Source organism: Haliotis cracherodii, unplaced genomic scaffold, assembly GCF_022045235.1.
Source record: "Haliotis cracherodii isolate W230 unplaced genomic scaffold, xgHalCrac1.p SCAF_1, whole genome shotgun sequence".
NCBI classification, from domain to species: Eukaryota; Metazoa; Mollusca; class Gastropoda; order Lepetellida; family Haliotidae; genus Haliotis; species Haliotis cracherodii.
This window is the reverse complement of record NW_027266264.1, coordinates 11,277,191-11,300,989: the sequence shown is the minus strand read 5'-3', so window position 1 is coordinate 11,300,989 and position 23,799 is coordinate 11,277,191. Positions and strand designations below refer to the sequence as shown.

At 37.7% G+C, this 23,799-nt stretch overlaps 2 protein-coding genes across 3 annotated transcripts in view; one reads left to right on the top strand and one right to left on the bottom strand.

Annotated features, from left to right (window-relative positions):
* LOC139472548 (cubilin-like) overlaps nt 1–2,699 on the bottom strand; it is a 30,933-nt gene extending 28,234 nt beyond the window's left edge. For both annotated transcript variants that reach the window (XM_071255021.1, XM_071255029.1), the window contains exons 1-2: nt 2,586–2,699; nt 1,572–1,650 (exon numbers count right to left, since the gene is read on the bottom strand). In XM_071255021.1, coding sequence (XP_071111122.1) covers nt 1,572–1,650; nt 2,586–2,655 — 149 coding nt within the window. In that variant the 5' untranslated portion in view covers nt 2,656–2,699. The remainder of the gene's footprint in view (nt 1–1,571; nt 1,651–2,585) is intronic.
* Nucleotides 2,700–7,919: 5,220 nt separating this feature from the next.
* LOC139454167 (cubilin-like) overlaps nt 7,920–23,799 on the top strand; it is a 52,361-nt gene continuing 36,481 nt past the window's right edge. Inside the window, exons 1-15 of the mRNA XM_071235715.1 lie at nt 7,920–8,151; nt 8,685–8,766; nt 9,840–9,964; nt 10,531–10,680; nt 11,500–11,575; nt 13,519–13,658; nt 15,148–15,285; nt 15,639–15,720; nt 17,150–17,274; nt 17,652–17,798; nt 18,705–18,786; nt 21,849–21,973; nt 22,480–22,629; nt 23,172–23,256; nt 23,492–23,610. Of these exons, the coding sequence (XP_071091816.1) occupies nt 8,094–8,151; nt 8,685–8,766; nt 9,840–9,964; nt 10,531–10,680; nt 11,500–11,575; nt 13,519–13,658; nt 15,148–15,285; nt 15,639–15,720; nt 17,150–17,274; nt 17,652–17,798; nt 18,705–18,786; nt 21,849–21,973; nt 22,480–22,629; nt 23,172–23,256; nt 23,492–23,610 (1,684 nt within the window). The 5' untranslated portion in view covers nt 7,920–8,093. The remainder of the gene's footprint in view (nt 8,152–8,684; nt 8,767–9,839; nt 9,965–10,530; nt 10,681–11,499; nt 11,576–13,518; nt 13,659–15,147; nt 15,286–15,638; nt 15,721–17,149; nt 17,275–17,651; nt 17,799–18,704; nt 18,787–21,848; nt 21,974–22,479; nt 22,630–23,171; nt 23,257–23,491; nt 23,611–23,799) is intronic.

The following is a 23,799-nucleotide window of genomic DNA, read 5'->3' as shown; positions in this document are numbered from 1 at the left end:
CTCCCCGTTTGTCAGACACCTCACTTGTCAGACAGCATATAGATCATGGTTGAGTGGAGTACTAAAGAACTAACAGATTCAGATTCAGATTCAGATTCAGTTTATTTCTCAAAGAAACCACCACCGGTGGTACATGAGCGTTTACAGCTATATACATATTTTGAAAATACAAACAGATATTAACATGACAAGTGACAGGGTCAACGGTTCTTTCTTATTAACTTAAATAGACATACAATATATCTGGACAAATTTCTTATATCTTTTAGCCTTTTGGGTGAAACAGTTCTACAGAGTTTAAAAATATTTGGCCACAAGTAGTATTTTGGGGGAATATACCGAAGTGGGGTGTGAACCTGATTGGTCGAATATTGTTAAGAGTTAAGAATGAGAAAATAGTGGTCGACCGATCACTGTATATTAAAGCACATTCGACGGATCAGTACCTGGAGATTAACGATCTCAAAAGATAGCAGTTCACAATTGTGAACAGTGTGAAGATTGAAAAAAAGATAGTATTTGGATATCAGCACTGTCTTATTCATGAGTAGTCAATTGTTTTTAATCAAAGATTTCATGACAAAAAAAACGTACTTTGTTTATACCTTTGAGTTTGAGAATCAGTTTCCTGTAGTATTAAACATATACTTGGGTTGTCGTCACATCTTTTCGGGTATTTTGTTATATGTGAGTAAGTGGTGGCACGTGTCATTATTGTTAATTGTTAAATATTATTTAAGTTGTGAAAATATGGTGCGATTCGGTGTAGTTTTTTTATTATACAAGTCAGATATGTAAAAGAAATAATACAATATGAGCAAAGATGTATGTATATTTGGTCACCAATCACCACCCATTCTCTATTGTCTTACACCCCAAACAAAATAAGTAACTAGATCCTAAGAGGCTACCATGCCTGGCAGACTTAACTGATTCGAGTGATTGGGGTGATATGCATTCAAGTATTGTTCAACCGATCAGATCAACTTCGTTCTGGGAATTCGACCGAACACGGAGCAAACCCTATAAGCCGATGCCTTTCCAACGCAATTATAAACAATTTATTGCTATATTTGACATATGATTACATCCTCAAATTGTATAAATAATACAGAATGTTTTCTATTTTCAGGACACAATTTTAACACAATTTCTTGAGTGGAGTCAGAAGTCCACGAGCAGGCTCTTTGGTAAATACAACCTATTTGATCGAATAAAACTTTATTTGATATACATTTGTAAGAACAAACATTAAATATTATAAATTTATTTTTTACTTATTGATTATTCTCTCAATTTTCTAACCACTGAATTATTTTTTTCATTCATGTACGTTCAGTTAAAAAATATTCATTTATAGTCAGCTTTATTAAAATGTATGATACATATATCTGAATGTGTTAAACATGACCAAAATATATTTCTAAACGTGCCGTTATATTTTAGAAAAGTTTGAAATGATTCTGGGTTGATCATTTGTAACTAAGCTTGTCTGCATTGCCCGTTCATGTTGACCTACCTGTCTGACAGCTGAGGTGTCTGTCAAACGAGGTAGAAACTTTGATGCTTACGCGCCATAGTGGTTTGGATATCCTGGCGATGTTATGTTCACAGCATCGCCGGTAAGTGCGATTTCCTCGACACATCTGTCTGTAAAGATATTTAATTACACATATATACATGCATTTGAAATGGCTGATATTTCAAAAGGAATAAAACACATGCTTATGATATTGACGGAATCGTACAAGAGACATTTCGTATGGTCATGTAATGAGTTTTGTCGCTTATGTTTGTACGTGAACTTAGTACAAATGGAGATAAGTAACCATTTATATGTGATTATTTATGATATTGTTATATCAAAATAAAAATTACAGACATTTAGTGGGGCTTGGGGCGATCCTTGTTAACCTTTTGCTGGTATATAAAGGACGGGATAGGACAAGGGACCATTTTTGACCCACTGGAAATGTCTAAATAATTATCAAGTCTGTGGCCCAAGTTGACTGTTTTTAACATATACGTATGCGTTTGTACTGTTTCTTTTTTCGTATTTTATGAAAATCTAATTTTCAAAATTATGTGGATACTGTGGGCCGAAAAGGGCCCTTGTTATACATCCTCCTTCCACACTTTCACTTCTCATTCTCCTGAGCCAGGTTTGAAAAGCTGAAATTACAGGGAAGGAAATGTTGACCTTGTTTTACTCCAGTAAGAATTCAGCGTACACAGATAAAACGTGACAAGCAGTTTGCTGAGTCATTGATCAGTTATCGTTTTCTTTGTACGTGTATGTGAAGGGTACCATCGGTGGGCAGGATATAGTCACCTTTCCGCTAACATCTGGTGTCAAATGAAATGTTCAGTCATTTTACACATTGACATTAACATATACACACCTGTGTACTGCTACTGAGTGTGTTTGAACAGGGAAATCATGTTATCTGGACGGTACCAATTTCAGGTTATCTCAATATAAGAATCTATCTAAGTCACACAGAATAACGATTTTCTATAACATAATCGTCTGTTCTTGGTAAGGTAGTGTCACTCTCTACATACACAAATACGTGCAAATTTACCTGTACTTGCGGCTAGTAATGACGACAGGATACCGAGAAGGACGGCCACAGTTTTGTATATCCCCAACATCTGTATTAATCCCAACGCCAGCTAGCTGTACATCCAAGAAGCTCAGGTGCGCTCCGTATAAAGGAAAGGTTGTGACGTCAGGGGTGCGATATCAATTGACAACCACGTTTGTTTGCTCATGGCACAGGTTAGGGGCGTTTGAGCGATCCGCAAATTGCTAGAAAACGGAAACGTAGTTCTATCTCGTCATAGCAATAAACGGTGTAATTTCATGGTCACGGCATGATCTTTTTTATCATTAAGTGATTAATCAGATAAGACTAAAAGCTAACTATTTGTCGCCATTAGATGATGACTTTTGTCTTGGATATTGCTGAGCTTTACGATACTGTACGCTGAGGAGTCACCGAGTGACACAATCGACATTTTCCTTAGTGGCGCAGATAAGGTGTAAAGATAAACATCATATTATTTGAAATACCATTATTAAATGTATTAAGTATTTTCGTAGTGATGTCCATGATCCTATATTGAAATCATTTTGTCAACACGACAGACGCAACAAAATGTCGTTATTTACCTCGAGTGAGATATCGATCTAATATTTTCAAATGAATACACTGCATCATTATTAGGTTACTAGGTTAACTCTTAGGTACAACAAACCCTTGAAGTAATGTCGTTCTACGGTATGTTATCCGCATTCGATTGGCTTTAATTATCCCCCGCCCCAACGAAGTTGGCGGGGGATATTGAAATGGGTTCCGTCCGTCCGCATGTGCGTGTGTGCGGGTGTCCCGAAATCGTTTCCGGAGCATAACTCAGAAACCGATAAATATTTCTCTACGAATCTTTGCATGTCTATCAGACTCATGCTGAACGAGTGCATTTTGCTATTTAGAAATTTTATAAAAAAAATTGTTTTCGTTTTAGACATTTTCATTTTTTACGTTTCCATGGCAACAAGTTGGATTTAAGTTTTAATATAGGGTGGGCTCACTTATGGAGTATAACAAATAAACTGTTAAATATTTCCTTGCCAAACATTGCATGTGTATATATAAAGCACATAATGAACTGGTGCCATTTGATATTAAGGAGTTTTAAAAATGTTTATTTTAGGATTTCCATTGCAGCTATTTTGTCATGGGCTAAGAGAAAGGTTGGGCCAGTTACCTGGTTTGAGACCATATCCTGTTAAAATGGGCGGGGGATATAGATGACGTCGTCGACTATTTGCTATTTTCCTAATATGTCGATATATACTTGATGGACGATACTTGATTTCACAGCCACTGTTCACAGCAATAACCACATTTGATATTCCGTTATTTTGTTGTTAAAACTGTGTGCAGTTGTTTCATGCTGCAACATGGAGTGATTCGAATCTAAGTGTCGTCTATCAAACAGTCGTGAGAGGACAACCCTCTGTCCTACAATGTGGTAAACTTGACCGCTGTAACAGCTCTGTTTTCATTACTCATTACTCCCATCTGGCTGATCTTTTTTGTACGCATATGAATCATTTTTGCCCTAACATGTGTTTGTGACGGGTGCCACCGGTAGGGCAGGGCGCGCCCACCTTTCCGCGAGCACCTGGGGTCACCACTATATGATAGTGATTCAGAAATACATTCTTATGATATTGTCGGAATCGCACAATGGACTCTGCTTCTTATGATTATGGAATATATGGTGTTGCTTTTATGGTCCATAAAATTATTAAAATATTGTCTCCAACCAGCTTCTAAATGCTTATCGAAGGCTTATCTATAAATATAATTGTCGGATTTAAACGGGTTTGTATCTTCAAAGGTATCTTCTTTTGAAGTTTTAACACAATATTAATATCATGAAGTAAAAAATTGTAAATCAAATAATGTGGATTAGCAAAATATCTTGGAAAACCTTGTTTCCGCATTTACCTTGTTATAGGCGAAAAAACTCCGCCACGATTGCGACATGTTCATCGGGATATGTCCCGGGTGTGTGTGATATCATTGTATGTAGCCCCAACACGCACGGTGAATACGCATTTCGCAACAGCTGGTATGTCAGGCTCAGACGCTCCTTTGCTATGATTTATAGAAGACATATTTAAACTTAAGTCAATATTTACCCTTGGTAACCCATGGCTCACAACATTGCGCGGGCGTGCTTTTGTGCGGCCCCGGGCATCACACACCTACTTTTTAAAGCAAAATTGTGTGAGTGGCGGGTGCTGCCGGTGGGGCGAAAACCTGGCGTCAATACTAAATTTCAACGATCCATTCATATAATTTTCACAGCTGTTTTGTCCTTTAATTTGATTCGGGGTATAATCAAGACTAGATAAGTTCTTTTGCATTGATTTTTTGTATTTACTTGAACTGGGTCGATGTCCTGGGGAACTGAGTCAACTACAATACAATGTTTCGGCCGAGGAATTAAATTTGCCCTACTTTGTTGCAAAGCGGGCACATTTCTTTACCTGAATGCAACAGGATCTCTGCAAATAGCAGATAAAAATAAAAACTGCCGTTGCTCGACGGGTGGGCTGCAGTGCGGCGCCAGGCAACAAATATTTATTTGTTTACCCCTTTTCGGGAACATCACTGAGTTACATATTTTGTCTTTTCCATTCCATTGGAATGCTTCGGCGGATATGTCATTTAACCTCTGTAGTCTTTGATGGTTGTCTGTCGCGGGGTCAGCAGTCAAACGAAGGCAAACTTGTTATTTGACTAGAGACATAACATTATCATATGACTACTCGAACGTCTCAGCGTTTCACTGTTAATCTTGAATACGAGGACGCAGTCATGTACCATCGTGTTTCATGATTCCACAGTAAACGTTGATAATGAAAACACCAAAGCTGTTTTCATAATGATAAGAAATCTCTTCTGAAAGCAAAGTCCAATTCAATATAGCATTGTTTCTGAATCATTATAAAATAGTGAGGACACTAGGTGCTCTCGAAATATTGAGCGTATCTTGCATTATCATCACAAACCCTTGGAAACACATTTCAACACGACGTTATATTTTCGCAGTAACGTAAGAAAGCGTAATGGTGCCACTTCTCGTGATTTCAATTTTATTCTCGAAATTGCGAGTTCTTTCTCATTACTCTAATTATTTTCTCGTTATTCCAATTAATTCTCGAACTAACGTATATTTTCTATTTATTTCAAGTCTAATTCAAAAACTGGAAATGTCGATTTGTACTACGTTACTTCGATTATTTTCTCGAAATGTCGAAATGAAATATATATATATATATATATATATATATATATATATATATATATATATATATATATATATGATATTTTATATATATATATATATAACTATATATATATATATATAGTTATATATAGTTATATAGTTATATATATAGTTATATATATATATGGCCGTCGAGATCTTTAGTTGTTATATATATACTCCCGCTAGAACGAGTTCTAGACAGCCAGGGCAGAACGTTGATGTTGGCATCCTACGCATATGTTTTACTGTCAAATGGTATCTCATAAATCCGTGTGGGAATGGCTCAATTATTGCAATGAATGTGCGTATGGTTTATGTTTGTGGAGGTGAAACTCTGAGTCTGTTTTTCAGTCACAAATGTGTGTGGGAACGCCACCTCTGCCAGAGACAGTGACTAACACAATAAGGGATAACTGGAATTGTGACATTCGGTCATAATCTTTAATCCTTCTCTAGAACCAGAAGTTTTGAACTACCAAAACTAAACGGCAAACGATAACACTAAGCTGCAGATACAGAATTCCGTGATTTTGTATTGGCTGAAAGAATTGCGATAGAATAATATTATTAGATATCTTAACAAACCTAACGTAGACTCCTGATTGAACTTCCACGAAATCAAAAGCAGGAAATTCCAAGCAAAAGATTGTATATGTTCCAAGTGTTGATGAAAAGCACAGTTTGTAACAGTTCAATATTTATTATTTTCAGTGATTGAAGCATGAATGGAGTCTGCAGTCAACTTGAATCAGGTTGATAATGAGTTGTTGGAATGTTAAAAAGTTAATATGTTCAAGTATTTCCTCATTAAATGTATAGTGCAGAGGACTACTTCACTTTGGGATTAGTAATATACTTTTAATTATGATACACTGAGGAGCAAAAGAAAGTGTACCGAGTTTGTGTTTTATGAAATTGAAAATTGAAAGAACTGTTGTTAAACAGAGATATCTGACCGTGGTCACTAATATGCTATTCTTTAAATTAAAAACCTAAAGTAAATATCCGATATTTTATTTCTAAACATACAGAAATGATTAACACCGTGTAAGAAAATAGAGAAATGTACGATGTATCTAATTTTATCAATTTTATCTACTTTTTATCAATGACTTACGATCAGGAAAGTAGTCCGTCATAATCTGACCTTAGGTCATCAGCATGGAGTAGCCAGTCACGAGCCTGGAATTAGAGCCAGCGACTCTATCAGTGACTAACGGTTGTGAAAGTATGTTAAGTCGTTGACGGTAAAGTGTATTTATTTCACAATTGTTTACAAAGGGTGACAACATAGCGTCAGCCTGGTCCGATCAATTTCATTGTTGCGTTCTTGTGAGTCGATCCTAGATCCTAGAACAGCTACTAATCAAACAATGAACGGACGATTCCCTATTCATTTAAAAAACAAAAAACAAAAACAGTTTACAGTGTATTAGATTGTTGCATTGCAATTAGAAATGCTTGTTTTGTCAATTGTTCCAATTGATTGTTACGGAGTTTTTGAAATGAATAAAAGTGACTAAACCCTATTCATAAGCATATACATTGTACGATTCTGACAAAATTATGAGCATGTGTTTATGAATCACATAGTGATGATACCATGTGTTTGTGAAAAGGAAAGGTTTTCTTGCCCCAGATGAAAACATATTTTGCATAACTCAAATAAAATGTTAATGAAGAAGTTTAATTTTGCTTTTGTACCGACAGTTATTTTGTTTTTTAAATGCTCAAATTAGGCTTTGCCTCTGCAACAGATTTTTCAGTTATAATGATGTAACTGTAAAACGTCAACGCCAGAAAAGACCAGTAGTTTAGTATTATTTATCGAAACAAACCCCATTAGGCACAAAATGCAAAATGGCAGTGACAATTTATATAAATTCATCACTGAAAATCAGTCATGAGACCAGGTTTTGGCGAAAAGGGTAAGCATGCCCTGCCGTACAGGTAGCACCCGCCACTCACCCATAAGGTACTAAAACGTATGTTCCTAGTCAGTGAATATGATAGCTTCAAAACGCAGCGTACTTTGTCCACAGTGGGTCTTGATCATTGTTCATGTGAGGTGATAACGGGCTTTATTTCCCCATCCCAGTCACAGGACATACCGTCACCACAGCAGCAGTAAAGCTTAGCCTTCATACCCTTCACAATATCAGTATATTTCATACATATATATTGATATAATAAGGGAAGTGTTCCTACAAACAAGGCGGACTACATCCAAGTGTGACTGAAACATGAGGATAAGTGTTTTCTGCTCAGCAGTTGTCTGTTTACTTTTGTTCTCAAGATCAGGTAGGCGTTGTTTTGTTTGCACATAGCTACCACTATCGACGCGGTTTTTTTCATTAGTCACCAACATATCATTGTTTGCTGTCGCTGTCTGTTTTAGAAACAAAATGTCGTTATATTTTATAATTCCATGATGTTGTTAATGTCACCATGTAATAAATGGGGGATGATCATCAAAAGAAAAATTGTCGACAGAGAAACAGAAATTAGTTTTTTCTCGAGACAGGTTATAGAACAGGCTAAAATTTGTAATTTCTGTATACACGTGTAAAACACATTAATACATTTTTGTTCATTAAACTATTTACAGAAGGAGTTTTGTATCCCAGTGTATTGGGGATATACATGACGCTGTCGGTTTAACTGATGAAGACTTTCATTAACTCAGCAACGTCACTACGACGTAATTTATTTATCCCTATATCTTAACATATAATTATTACATATATATTTGATTTGATATAGATATTACTAATGAGGACATATGCTACTCTGCCTAATCACTTATCCGTTATCATTATATACTGTACTTTCAGACTCATGCAATGTGGAAATAGTTACCACAAGATCACCCACCAATGTCAGTTCCCCCGGCTACCCCTATAACAACTATCCGAGGTAAGAGTGTATTGTTGTAAAGATGCCAACAGAATACAAGTTGATTCTATGGCACACAAGTATTAAGAAACGAAGTGAAATCAAATTACTGGTCATGATAAGGACCCTTTGCGGGCTGGAAAACATATCAAACGTTATGAAAAAGATTTTTTCTGGGTGTGGCAAAAAGTCCAAAGAGACAATCCGAGCTATATGTACCAATAACACGTCGCAGAACCTAGATGATTGGTTTTCTCCAGACGCTTTAAATTTCCAGCACCGTCTACGAAAATCACATTAGACATGTTCACTTTTATGATCAAATAAGAGAAGAATACTTCCGGCAAACCTCTAAAATAAGCTAATTTGAAACATTTTAACCTATCGCAACTGCAGATGCAAAGTTTGAAAGAACAAATTATATACTTCTTATATATACTGTTCACAACGTTCACTGTGTATTATTTTATTAAGTTATGTTAATTTTACGTGCCAGAGAGGGCCCTTATCAAAGGTCCTTTTTAGATGATGATGATAATAATAATATGAATAATAAAAAATAATGCCAATATGTTTAGATTGCCCAGCTAAGGGTTGTGTCATTCAATATTAGACAACAAGCATTATTTGTACAGTAAAACGGAAGCTCAGATATACGGTTTTACAGTGTGTGAGAAGGATTATTGCTATGCATACATATAATCAGATTTCATTGTAGTGTGAGTGAGTAAGTGAGTTGTGGTTAACGCCGCTTTGAACAGTATTCCAGTTATATCAAGGCCTGTCAGTTTGATGTGTGAGGAAGCATTGAAGTGATGCAGGTCTCAGACATTTACCACTTTGGTGAAACCAACGAGCACAGGTATGGTGCTGACAAACCTAGAAACATAATCGAGGCGAACCGGGATTCGAACCCACAATCATAGGTATCAGGTACTCACTTCTGCACAGCGAATTGCTGCGCCTCAGATGACTGGGCCACCCGTATACCCAGATTTCATAGTAAATAGGGATCTAATACTCAATGTCACGATACACCTAGCCAATCAAAGTTACTATTGCTAACAAGTATTGCATTATTTGTTTACCTGCAGTCAACTCAATTGCTGGTGGAGGATTGATGCCAGTAACAAAGACAACAGCGTTATTGTGAGGGTCCTGGATTCTTCTATCGAACAATCAACAAACTGCACTTATGATAGTCTGTCATTTTATGATGGTAAGATTAAATACCTAACGTCGATGAAAAATTACGATTATACATAATATAGCCTTTAGTTGATTGGTAGTTGTAGTTCTAGATTTCAAAAATAAATCATTGACACATACCGAATGATTGTCGCTTAATGATGGTAAGATGGTATGCCTAACGTCTATCCGAATAATGTGTTACCTTCATAACATGGTATTATCTATATACAAGAACTGATTAGGTTTTGCATTCGAATGATAATAAAGCACTGCCACTGCTCGCTAATGCCAGTTTATTATTTATGAGAAATTTGAAATGTTTTGTCAAGACCAAACATTATAATTTAAAATCGGTATTGATTTCGTTCTAACATTGTACAATTGTCTGTTTAATTTGTCTTTGAAATAACAATTTTCGTAACATTCCACTTGCACAATTATGTTCTCAGCGTTTGGCAATGACATCGCTATCATTTCATGAAAACCACACTCACAGGCATATCAGTAATGATGCTCGGAAAGGCTCCATTTCTCAGTCCCCATGTCAAACATTGAGAAGAACAGTTTGAACGTTCGTGTCGTATTTCTTAACAGGACCAGACTCTACAGGCACTCCTCTGGGGCGACTGTGTGGGCGGAAGCTCACCACCGTGATGAGTTCTGGTAGATCCATCTATATCGTGTTTAAAACCGACGGCAGTGACCAGCTCAAAGGCTTCCTTCTTGAGTTTTCTGAAACAACAAGTAGGTTATTGAGTCACAATTACCTCGCAAAAGGTCCACGCTCGTTTTGTCGAATCAGTTTATATTCACATACATATATACATGTAGAGTTTAATAAATGGAAAACTTCCGAAACGGGACAGTCAAGCCTTTCTCCACCAACCATCTATATGTGATCTCTTCAACTGTAGTTTTGTGTATTATTTACAATTTGATCCATGACAATGGAGATTGGTTATCGTTGACGCTTCATAAGTAAATTCATTCAAATCTGATGTTAAAATTCCTGTGAAAGTTATTACTCATTGATATTGTTTGACTACAAAATTCATTAATGCGCTCAACAGTGGATGTCAAAACCAGCATCGATTGAAACCAAGGACTCACAGATGTCGGTTTGGAAAAGCGTTGACAAGTAACTTAGTGATAATATATAAGCATTACCTGTGGAATCCTAGAAGAGACATTGTCGTATTATCGCCCATACAAAAATAAGCAAAATGTGTCAAAATTAACCAAAGCGCGACAATGCGACAATGGCCAGTTTTCGTTTTATAATTTTTTATAGTTTATTAAAATTTTAAAAATAAACAGTGATAAAGGCACGACAATGCGACAATCCGACATATTTTGTCATTGAAAAATGTCGCGTTGTCGACCTTAGGTAACATTAAAAAAAAGATAATTCAAAGCGCGACAATGCGACAAATTGCCAAAACTTTTACAGGTTTTGCTTGTTTTTGTAAGGGCAACAATGCGATCTAACGCGACAATGTCCCTTCTAGGATTCAATAATTTCCCGATGTCAGTTGAGATTTTTGGCGATAATTCTTTTCTAAGGATGCGGAGGGGAGCTGACAGCAACACCTGACGAAACAACATTTCTGTCACCTGGCTTTCCTTATCAGTACGTCAAGTGAGTATATCTGACAATTTGATTGTGTGTGCCTTGAAGTGTATATTAAACTAAGCCTTACGCTTGTGTCCGACATAAGTGACATGATGGTGGGTGAAAGACATTGGGCTGAGACAACGGCTTAGCATAAACTGATGAACTTTCACTTCAGGGAATATTTATTGTTAAAAAATGTGTCTACGCTTGAACATTTCAGGGATTTTGTACATTCTCTGAGAGCATTAGGTATTATACATTATATCTGATTATACACGTTTTCTTTAATATACATGTTTATACATCCATATGGCTTATAAGTGAGATCCAATCATGAATATTCACATGTCGACCGTATGATTGTGGGTTCCATTCCCGGTCCGCCCCGATTATGTTTGCGTAGTTACTTTAGTGTGAAAACGAATTACGTTGCACAGATGCATTACACGTTGGGTAGGATACATCGTTAGGGCCTGTCACACACTACCGAGGTACCTTGCCGGGACTAAACCGGAGCAAAAAATACACAACGGCGAGAAAATCGGCGGAGTTCCGGCGAGAAAGCACTTTAAAAATCAAAATTGACCGTAGCAACACCGATGTAATACCGGTGTTCCGGTGTGATACTGTTGTCCTACCGGTGAAAGAGCCCATGTGCTACCGAATACAACTTTTCTGTCACCTTTGTGCGCCGATATTATACTGATGTACCACCGTTGACCGGAGCTGTAGCGGCATAATACCGTTGCGCTGCCGATGTGACGGTGGAGCTCCGATATCACATCGACGGCTCATCGGAACTACTTCGGTGGTATTCCTGATCACCAGTACGGTACACATTGAGACCACCGGAGAGCCGCCGATCCATTACAGGGCGCTACCGGTGCTCTACGGACATTAACGAAGTCATACCGGAGTACTGCCGTTGTACTGCCGTTGTAGCCCCGTTGCTCACTCCGGCAGCACAACGGCGGACTAATTTTAGCATGTTCAAAAATTTCTACGGTCGCCTGCGTTGCCAATTTTATCGCCGATGTTCTGACGATGTCCTGACGATGTACTACCGTTCTTAGCGATATGATACCGATGCGCTGCCGTACTGGTACCGATCCCCGAGTATCGCCAAATGTGTGCCCCGGTATAGCTCTGGCGACCCAAATGGCTAGGTGTGACAGGCACTCAGACACGAGAGCGGTTATAGTATAAGGAATTTCACTATGCAGTCGTTCTGGTTTACCACATAGCAACTTCGGTACTTTTGGTACAGTCAAGGTAGTCAGTCATGTCTTCTTTTATAATAGTTTGAATCCCGGTTCGCCCCGATTATGTTTCTAGGTTTGTCATCACCATACCCGTGCTCGTGGGTTTCACCGAAGTGGTAAATGTCTGAGACCTGCATCACTTCGGGATTTCCTCCCACATTAAGCTGACACGCCGTGATATAACTGCAATTCTGTTAAAAGCGGCGTTAAACCCAACTCACTCACTCACTCTTTTATAATAACAACAAAATGTCTGCATGACGGACATGTGTAGGATTGTGCGGAAAATGATTTCTCTAATTGGGCGGAAAATCACCACAAAAAGATGCGTGCTCATTAATGACCTTGTGGCGATCAGCCGATCGAGATATCCGTGTAACTTTATCTTCCATGTTGTCGCCTGAGATAGGACAACAACCCACATTTTAAATCTCCAACACAAATTAGTTCCCTATCATAGTAACGACATGCAACAAGTTTAAAATCGTTTCGAAAATAAATCTAATCGCGATCGTAAACTTAAGGACTTATCTTTGAACGTAAGTTGCTAATCATATTTTTAACTAAGATCTTTTAATATTTCTAGACCCTTGCTGATATTGGATAAAGGTTTGAATGTTTTCAAAAATGAGACCCGAGTAGATATTGATTTCAAATACATAGTTTACATGCCAGCAGTACATGGGTTTTGTAAATGTGTTGCAGTAATATGATGTGCACGTGGAACTTCACGGCCGAGAATGAAAATGATACAATAGTTATGACGTTTAACGAAATGGATGTGGAGACAGGGGAAGATTGTGGCTATGACTCAGTTTCCGTCTACAACGACCACACAGACGACAGTGAGTACGATATAAGCCATCCGGGTGATGATCCTTTCTCCGAGGCCGTGGACAGCATCCGTTGTGTGGTGCGGAAGGTCGACTTTGACGCACTACTTCCCTGGGAATATCCCTAGCACGAATACATACAGAGGCGTTCTTTCTGAACATTTAGATCCTTTCATCTTGAATTCAGCGTTTCAGCATACATTGTTAAACGTCAGAGAGTTTGACTGCATTATTGTTCACGAATATCCACGCTACGACCAATCCTAATAAACAATGAAGAAATGTGCTTCCAAACTATCCTAGTTTCGACTCGATCCGTGTCCAGGCTGACAGTGACAGTCTACAGCAAACTATCCATTTACCTTAGTGTCTATTTGACACATATTTCATCACCTTTCAATGACCGGTCAGTTGATCAATTATGACTGAAACATGTAACTGCCACGGGTTCATATAAACAACTTCCGAAATCTATCCCGTCACGTTTATCGTATCGGTCATTTTGACGTCTTGAACTTGATGGTATTTTGTTTGTTGTTTAACGCCGCACACAGCAATATCCCGGCTATATAACGGCGGTTGTACTTGATATAAATGTATAATGACGCGCTGTCATTGTGACTGACTTACTGAGGTAGTTCTTAACAGACCTTTCTCATCTAATGGTGATATTTCTGGACAGCAATTTTTGCATACATACGCTCATGTTACTTCTCGTTTTGAAGAACTATTTGATACAGCTGGTTGTTGTATGGCAGTCAGTTTAAACAAATTGCAAGTTCCGACGTTCATACCGTTTGGCCCTCACTATAAAGGTTCATACTTCAATGAACTCACACAAAGTGAAAGTCAATTCTTAATTAACTTTCTCCGAAATAGATCATACGGATAAATAAAGTGTCAGTTTTAATGACAAATCTTATATTGATTTATGTACATCTCAACAATTCATTGATTGACAGTCAGTTGTATGCTGAGCTTATGACAACAGCAAGTTCCGACGTTCATACCGTTTGGCCCTCATCGTATAAAGGTTCATACTTCAATGAACTCAGACAAAGTGAAAGTCAATTCTAAATTAACTTTCTCCGAAATAGATCATACGGATAAATGAAGTGTTAGTTTTAATGACAAATCTTATATTGATATATGTACATCTTGACATACCCGTGAAGATCCGGGGTAAAATAGGACTTCAGCAACCCATGCTTGCCGTAAAATGCGACTTTGCTTGTCCTAAGAGGCGACTAACGGGATCGGGTGGTCAGGCTCGCTGACTTTGTTGATGCATGTCATATATCCCAATTGCGTGGATCGATGCTCATGATGTCAATCAATGGATTGTCTGGTCCAGACTCGATTATTTACAGACCGCCGTCATATAGCTGGAATATTGCTGAGTGCGGCGTTAAACAACAAACAAAAATATTGACAATGCATTGATTCCACTGTATGCTGAGCTTATGACAACAGTACTGTTAATTATTTTTACTTCCTTTAGACGAACAGCTGCTCGGACACGTCTGTGGCACTACCATACCTTTTCTTCAGAGTTCAAAAAACAAAATGAGGATTGATTTCAAGAGTGATACTGCCACAGTCGGGAAAGGATTTTCTCTAAAATTCAAGACAGTTGAAGGTATGTTGGAGTTTGTGTCGAAGCCATATAATCCTGTTAAACACTGAGAGTAACCTGAAGATGGAAAATGATTGCCCGTATTCTAGTTTCCTATGTACTTCTGACGATGCTGACGCTAATATACCGACGATCATAAACAGGGCAAATCTTGGATTAGAAGTCCATAATTGCAGCGCCTTAGACAACATTCTCTCTCTTTGTATTGTATTACAAATGAAATTATCATAATTATGCATTTACCTTAACGGCTTTTTTAAATTATCCTCTCAAGTGCAATGTATGTATGTTGCATTGTTTGCTAAAGCTTATCAATATCCTGTTACGTGTACTGAAGCATCTTTCTTCATCAATAGCTGGCGTTTGCAACCTGACAATGCTCACTGACACAACCCCGCTGTATTTCGTATCACCGGGATACCCGGATGCATATGATAAGTACGTTTCAAGTGTAGCACAACCATTCAGTGCTATTTCCTGACCTCTTCATTAGCTTACCCTTTGTCGATCATTTACGCCTTCCACCAATAAATAGATAAAAAAAATAATTATGCATTGAACAGACAACATTAACATGGATTGTCAAACATGACGAACACAAGAGGTGAGGTGGTGAGGTGAAATGGGGTTTAACGTCGCGTCCAAGATTATTGCACTGATATAGCGACTTGCATGCACGTGTGTGTGTGTGTGTGTGTGTGTGTGTGTGTGTTTACCCCCTTAATGCAGAGCTCCAGACAGGATAACAACAAGTACCATCTTTTAACGTCTCTTGGTCGAACAAAATATCATTGACATAGATTGTATATACATGTACATGTTAAACTTACTCAGGCCTTTTATACATAACGGACAAGAATCCCCGACATGCAATTCATCTATATCTCTTCTGTACACATGCTCACATGCTCAAGAATAACAATTTCATACCTGCACGTCTTTATGCGTGCTTGACGCGCATATATACGCGCTTGTTTTATAGATCTCCATACATGCATGTATAATTATGATGGTGCACATATATACATGCTTGTTTATATAAAGATAATCCATACACATGAGGATAGGTACATATATATACTCACCGACAAACGAAACGCTAACCATAGAAATATATAGAGACGTATCTTCGTTAAGAATAGATGTTTCCAATGTGTACCAATTAATGACAAAACTGACAATCAGACATGTATTACCACAGCGACTTTATTTATATCACGATTTGCTGCACGTGATTTCCAAACTTCACACGCTGATTCTGCACGAGACAAATCTCGAGTCATGTGATGCGTTCATGAGCATCGGTTCACACAACATACCAGCATGTTCTTTCATCCATCGAACCAATCTCATTTCTCCTGAATATGTGTAACCCTTCAAATATTGACCAGCATCTTGATCACGTCTGGTCTGAGCGCATTTGAGCAGTTGCTAATTGGAAAATGCGCTGTACAAATTATTAACGCACATAGATACATGCCTTTGTATATTCGATACACACAGGAAACCACGCACACAACGTTTATGTATGTATCCATACACATAGGACAACGCAATGTTAACATACATGCTTGAAAATAACCACAGCAATAGGACAACGCACATATATGTATTGTGATGGCCACGTAACACTGACAGATGTCGATATACAAGGGTAACACGAAGTAAGAGGAAAAGATCCGCAATCATGAAACTCGGCTCCCCTGACGACTGTGTCACTCATGCCTCATTTGGGACATGCAACACCTACACGCATATGTATGTATGATAAGCATGCAGGCTGGTATTTATATATACCTGTATTTAGGGAACAGAGACTGCAATTATGGTTTGGATTTCAGCATAACTTTATTGTTGCTGTTACCAGTGACTTGGAATGTGCGTGGTTAATCGTGGCATATGGTGGCAAGTCTGTTCAACTTGACGTCATCGACTCAGAAATTGAGGGCAACTACCCGTCATGCAGCAATGACTCAGTGACTGCTTATGACGGTATTAACTTTGGTCTTTTACGTTGCTAGAATATTTGAGTTGTATGAGTTTTCTGGAAAATGAATATGACCATGTCAATTTTCATCCCATTTAAACATATAGTGTCACGATGGTCAATGGAGAATTATTGGATACACACTGCCATGTATGCAAGCTGAGTAAAGAGATCTAAAAGGAGAAATCCTCTAGTTATATTGTACTTACATGAAGAAAAAAAATACCATTTACTTACGTATGATAAATCTGAGCATTTTAAAATAAAATCGTTACTTAAGGAAAACAAATTATGAAAGTGCATAGGTATCACATTGTTCAATGACTTATCTATATATTTATGTTTGTATCTCTACGAGTGTAATATTTTGTTACGGCACCAGTTGTTAACAACGATGAACTGGGAAGGTTTTGTGGCAATAAGACACCAACATACCGATCAGCAGGCCCGATGACAGTGGAATTTAAGACAGATGATGTGATTGTAGACAGGGGCTTCCGTATCAAGTACATGAGTGTCCTAACTCCAGGTAAAGCTTGATATATATTTGTCTTGCGTCAAAAGAGAAATTCTCTGTCATGTTGAAATAAACGCGCAATATTTTTTGTCACCAGACGCATTGTGCATTGTTTATTGTGCCCAAGATATTAAGTCATTTTAAGAGCTTGATGGGCTTAAAAACATCCGAGATCAATGATCATAATCGTCTGCAAACTGTTTTACAATTCTGATTGTAAATGAAGTATCTGAAGTGAGTCCTGAAAATAAAACATCAGTCAGCACGAGCGAATAATAAAATCTCATAACGATAATCTACACGTTGCTGAAAGGCAAGTTTGTGTGCACAAGTGGCACGGTGTTCTACGGTGGCGAAACTCGATATACAAAAACTTACGTTCAGATACCCCGATTACATTCCTTAATTTGTCAGCACTGCTCATTGTTTTTCACCTCCGAAGTAAACATCTACGACTTCATCACTTATAGGACCGCCTCCGTGGTCTAGTGGTAGAGCGTCCGCCCGGAGAGCGGAAGGTCCGGGGTTCGATCCCCGGCCGCGTCATACCAAACGACGTTAAAAGATGGTACTTGTTGTTACCCTGCCTGGCGCTCGGCATTAACGGGCTAAAACAAGGACTAGTCGGCTCGGAGTCAGTATACTGTGTCTGAGTGGGGTATTCATGTTAAACTGCGGCATGGTATCTCAGTGAGCTAGCACTATAAATCGGCATCAGTCCGGACTAGTACAAGCAGCCACAAACACACACACACACACACATGTACATGCACGTCGCTATATAAGTGCAATAATCTTGGACGCGACGTTAAACCCCATTTCACCTCACCTCATCACTTATAGCCTTTGACCGCTGAACGATCCAATTGATCTGTATAACTGCAGAGCCTATACACCTGTTAAAATTTCATTTTCCAGTCAAGTGTGGTCCTGCATCTCTGTCCGCCCTTACAGAGCCCCAGTACCTTCAATCCCCCGGATATCCTGTCTCTTATGCAAAGTAAGTGCATCAATCATTTCTATTTCGACATATGGTAACATTTGAGCTTTTGAAAACTGACCCGAAATTAATCCTAGAATGTAAACCAGCGAACAATATTACATTTGACTCAATCCGTCATTACATATTTTTAGACCGCCTTACTGAAATGCCTTAGTGATAAAATACATTCTGTATATTAAATAACTCATGTTTTCATACTTTTCTATGTTGCGTGATCCCAAAGAACACACAGGTACGGCTAATCCTGAACTGCATTCGAAACATATATATGTATGTGTATATTGCGCATTGAATGTATTCAAATGTGAAAGATGTTTGTTTGAAAATTTGGTATTTAAAAATACATTCAGGTTGGCAATAGTAAAACCTTTTATATGGTTTAACTGGACAATTTGATATCACAATAAATGTATGTGATTTGCCTTGTCCGTCTCATCAAACACTAGTTTTAAAGACTCTAAAATCTGCATATGTTGTTTTTGCGTAATGAACCGTATTGCGACTGTCTTATTGTGATTCTATTTCTATTACATTAATAACAGCTTGATGAACCAGCTCCACAATATTGTATACGTTCACAAGATGCCACAGTACTGTAACCTTTAAACGACCGTTGGTGCATTATTTGAATTTGTGTTTTTGAAAACAAAAGTTATTTCAGTTTCTTACTACTCCCGCCTCATTACACACAGAAACAAAACAAAAACGTAAATAGTTTGTAACAATGAAAGGACAGTGGCTCTTAAATATACCAATACCAAGACTTTGTGTTGATATTCAACATCAACTCTTATTACAATACTGGGGCGGTTGGGTAGCCTAGTGGTTAAAGCGTTCGTTCGTCATGCCGAAGACCCGGGTTCGATTCCCGACATGGGCACAATGTGTGACGCCCATTTCTGGTGTCCCCCGCAGTGATATTGCTGGAATACTGCTAAAAGCGGCGTAAAACCATACTCACTCACTCACTCACTCACTAATTACAATACTAATAAGTACAAAATGCACTCACAATCAATCACAACACATGCAAGTTTGCGTGTCAATTCAACCTCGGATTAAAAAAAAATTTCATTCAGAACCACCAAATTTCTGAACCAACTCAATTGTTCCAATGTTCTTTTTCCAGATAACTTGTGATAAGATTTTCAGACTCTCAAACTGAAAAGTAGATGTAAACAGTTGATAGCAATTTCTTTATAAATATTTCAGCATCTAAAAAACAGAATTATTTTCAAACATATGCATGTATTTCAAAATGAAATTCAAATTCAAAGTACATGTACGAAGTATATAGATTGAAATGAACAAATTTTAAATAATTTAAGATACAAATCCCGATCCTGACTGTCACTGTGGTTTTGACGTGGTATTATTAACGGAAGTTATCATTTCTAGACATGTTCCTCTGTATATATAATGATAAATATTTTAGAATATTGACAACCTTCAAACGCAGTAATCATGGTAACATACGTCTTTGAAATTGATGCAAGAACGGACGATCACGGAACTAAGCAAAGTCTTGAATAGGGTTCTCCTTTCTCAAATGTTGCTGACATTGACATGCAAAACTTGTTATAATGTAGTTAATCATGAAGGGACCGCACTATAATTTCGTAGATGTCTACATTAACCTTCAGAAGAATCATAATTTCCACTAGATATCAGATATGACAAAGACAGAGAAGACATAGACGTTTTATTGCTAGTTTAGCTGGTAATTGAGGCAGATGACCTTGCCATCAAAACAAACGTTTTGCAAAACCAATTTAAAACACGTGGTATGCCTTCCCTGTATTCATGTATTTACCTTGTCCATCAAAAGTCAAGAACAGATAAAAGAATTTAACCACATGATTCTGTTACAAACCACGATTTGTAAGGATATGTACTGACAGCTTTCATCTTCTAATTTGTGACATTTACTGTTACATCTTCTGCTTTAAAACTCATACAGTGCCACTATGTGCATATATGGCCTTCAATTAATGATAAATTACTTAGTTTAGTACAACAGTTTGCATAACATGATCATGAATATGTTAAATTATCAAACTTCAGTTTGAGCAAGAAGATGATAACCCTTCACCCTTGGGGTATTTTTTTCGCATTTCTTGTCTGTCTATCTAAGTTCTATCTGATGTGCTTTAATCGGTAACATTTCTATGAGCTATTAATTCGCATAAACCTGGTCGCCGTGTTTTGGTGGCTTATTTTGGCCAAAGTGGCACTTAAGGACGGTGTCTTGTCATATTGATAGACATGATGCAACATAAACAAATGGAGAAGTTATGAGGGATACGTCTTCAAGTTATGTCAGAGTAGAAGCAGGCGGCACACCAAAGTTTTAATAGCTAGATTTGATGGTTATCAACTTTACCCCCGAACGCTTCAACTTTCTGGATGTGAAAGCAATTCACGATCGGCTAATGAACATGTGGTTCTTAAAAATAGCATTATGTGGTGTTCACGTAACCTTCTGGCCTTCTGTTAAATTCACCCCTCTTGTCATACATTTCTGTGGATACGTTTTCGTCACTCTGAAACTATGCATACACGAAGATCCAAATATGAAACAGATGAGGCGGTTTCACTGGTTTCATCTATTTCTAGTTCTGGAGGGTAGATGAGTGTAACGGAATTCGAGATTTTGCATTTCTGAACGATTTCAGATCATCTATATCAAGCTTAGGTTTAACTTCTTGGTCCAATTCCTGCTTTTATATTTGGCAAATACGAGCGGAAAACCTATTCATAGGCATAAAACAACATATCCACAGAGGAGCACATTTGGTGCCCGTTGGGATGCCACCCTCTTTCCAAAATGTCATATCTAATAATTTCATATACAGGTGATATCATTCAGGAAGTCCAGCATTTCACATATTGCTTTCTAAAATTTGCCTTCAGTGATTTTCAATTTTATGCATTTGTATTATTGCGGTACTGCTGATAGATATATATTGTCCACCTCTCCATCAAATAGCATATTTTAAGCTTTCACTGCTTACATATGAATAAAAAATATAATTACCCCAATATATCTCCTGTTTCAGTAATGAGCAATGTATTTGGACGATGACGGCAGTTGCGTCAAGTTACATGGTCAGAATCGTCGTACTTGATTCCATTCTTGAAGGTGGACAGGGTTGTCCCTTTGACTTTGTGAAAGTTTACGATGGTTGGTATAAGATGGATAAGATGCAACATGTTATTAGTGTTACTCTATGATATAATCGATGGTGATGCAAGTATTTGACGACGAAACATTTCAGTGAACTAATATTGTACCTTTCGAGTTCTCGCGTCGATAATCAGTTACTCAAATTATAACATTCTGTTATTTTACATGTCAAGACCTCGCATAGGTTATCACACGATCTATTTCCTTCAATCAATGTCACCTTAACAATTAATGCTATGTGCGTTGTAGAGTTTATCAATTAGTGAAACGAGCACAGGTATGGTGCTGACAAACCTAGAAGCATGATCGAAGTGAACCGGGATTCAAACCCACGATCATATGTTTCTGGCGTGCCCAAGGGACGCAACTCTGCTCAACGAATCGATGCGCCTAAGATGACTGAGCTACCCCTGCCCCCTCTATATTAGTATTTGTTGTCATCTCATGATCATAAGTATGTCAGGAAAACTGAAGACAGTAAATATTGCATCTATTTGTTCTAGGTAATGACATAAGTTCACGTGTGATAGCAGTATGGTGCAATACAATGGAACCTACACTGCAGAGCTCTGGACAGGCAATGACACTCGAGTTTCATACAGACAGCTCCAATACATACAAGGGCTTCAGACTCAAGTACTTTCAAACAACTTGTAAGTTCCAGTGATACCATCGGTGCTGTACACTAACCACTAAAATATTTGGAACAGAGTATATGAGACATGATATACAATGATATTTAAATATATTTGTGTTGTATATTTGGAATGACGTTTTGTGCGCAAGGAATAAGATATATAACCTATAAAGGTGCAAAAAGTGGGAATATTATTACAATAAATTGCATGTCATACGTTTGTACATGCTTCAGAGATACAATTGATATCGGCTTTGGCATTAATGCTAATTAAAAGGTTCACACGAGAATAACAAGCGTTTCAAGTCCGAGGAACTTTTAACCAAACAGTGTTTTCAACCCCTAAATGCAATGTACATGTAGCATTTTGTATGATAGTTCCATTCGCCTGTGAAGGCCATAGCCATATAATGGATTTTACTTAACATGTATGGATGTTAGTCATGGAAAGAATTGGTTATCATCAAGGTAGAAGTCATTATTTGAATTTTAAGATTTATCTCTTTTATTATTATGCTAGAATTGTAATATCTATATTACCATTCCAATCTATTTCAGCTCAGTTATCCTGCGGAGATGATCTGAGTGCCCTTTCATACGACCAGTATCTAACATCCCCAGGCTATCCAATGGACTATCCACCGTAGGCACATATTCGTTTAACATTATAGAATGGAGAACATATTTTTATTATATATCACTTCATTTGTGTAATTTTACGGATTGTATACATTTGCCAAACCGTTATTTGATGCACATACGTCTGTTGATATGATATAGAAGAGGCATACCTCAGATAGTAACTGTTATATTCATTACTTCAATATACTGAATGTATTAAAGTCATTCATATCACATAATGTGTTATATGGCTACAGGAACAAGGACTGCACATGGACCATCAGTACAGATTATACAAGGATCAAGATTAATGTCATTGAAACTGACATTGAATACTCCTCCACATGTACATATGACTATGTTAAGGTCTATGATGGTAAGGCGACACTTTTTAATATTTTCAGTTACATTCCAGGGCCCCGTTACACAAAGCCATCTTAGCGCCACGACTGTCGTAAATCTATGTTAAAGTATGGGAGTTACTATCGTCTTAGCGCTTCCATTGCTTTGTGGAACTGGGCCCAGAGCCTGAAGCCACAATCTTGAAGTACAATCAAGATAATTT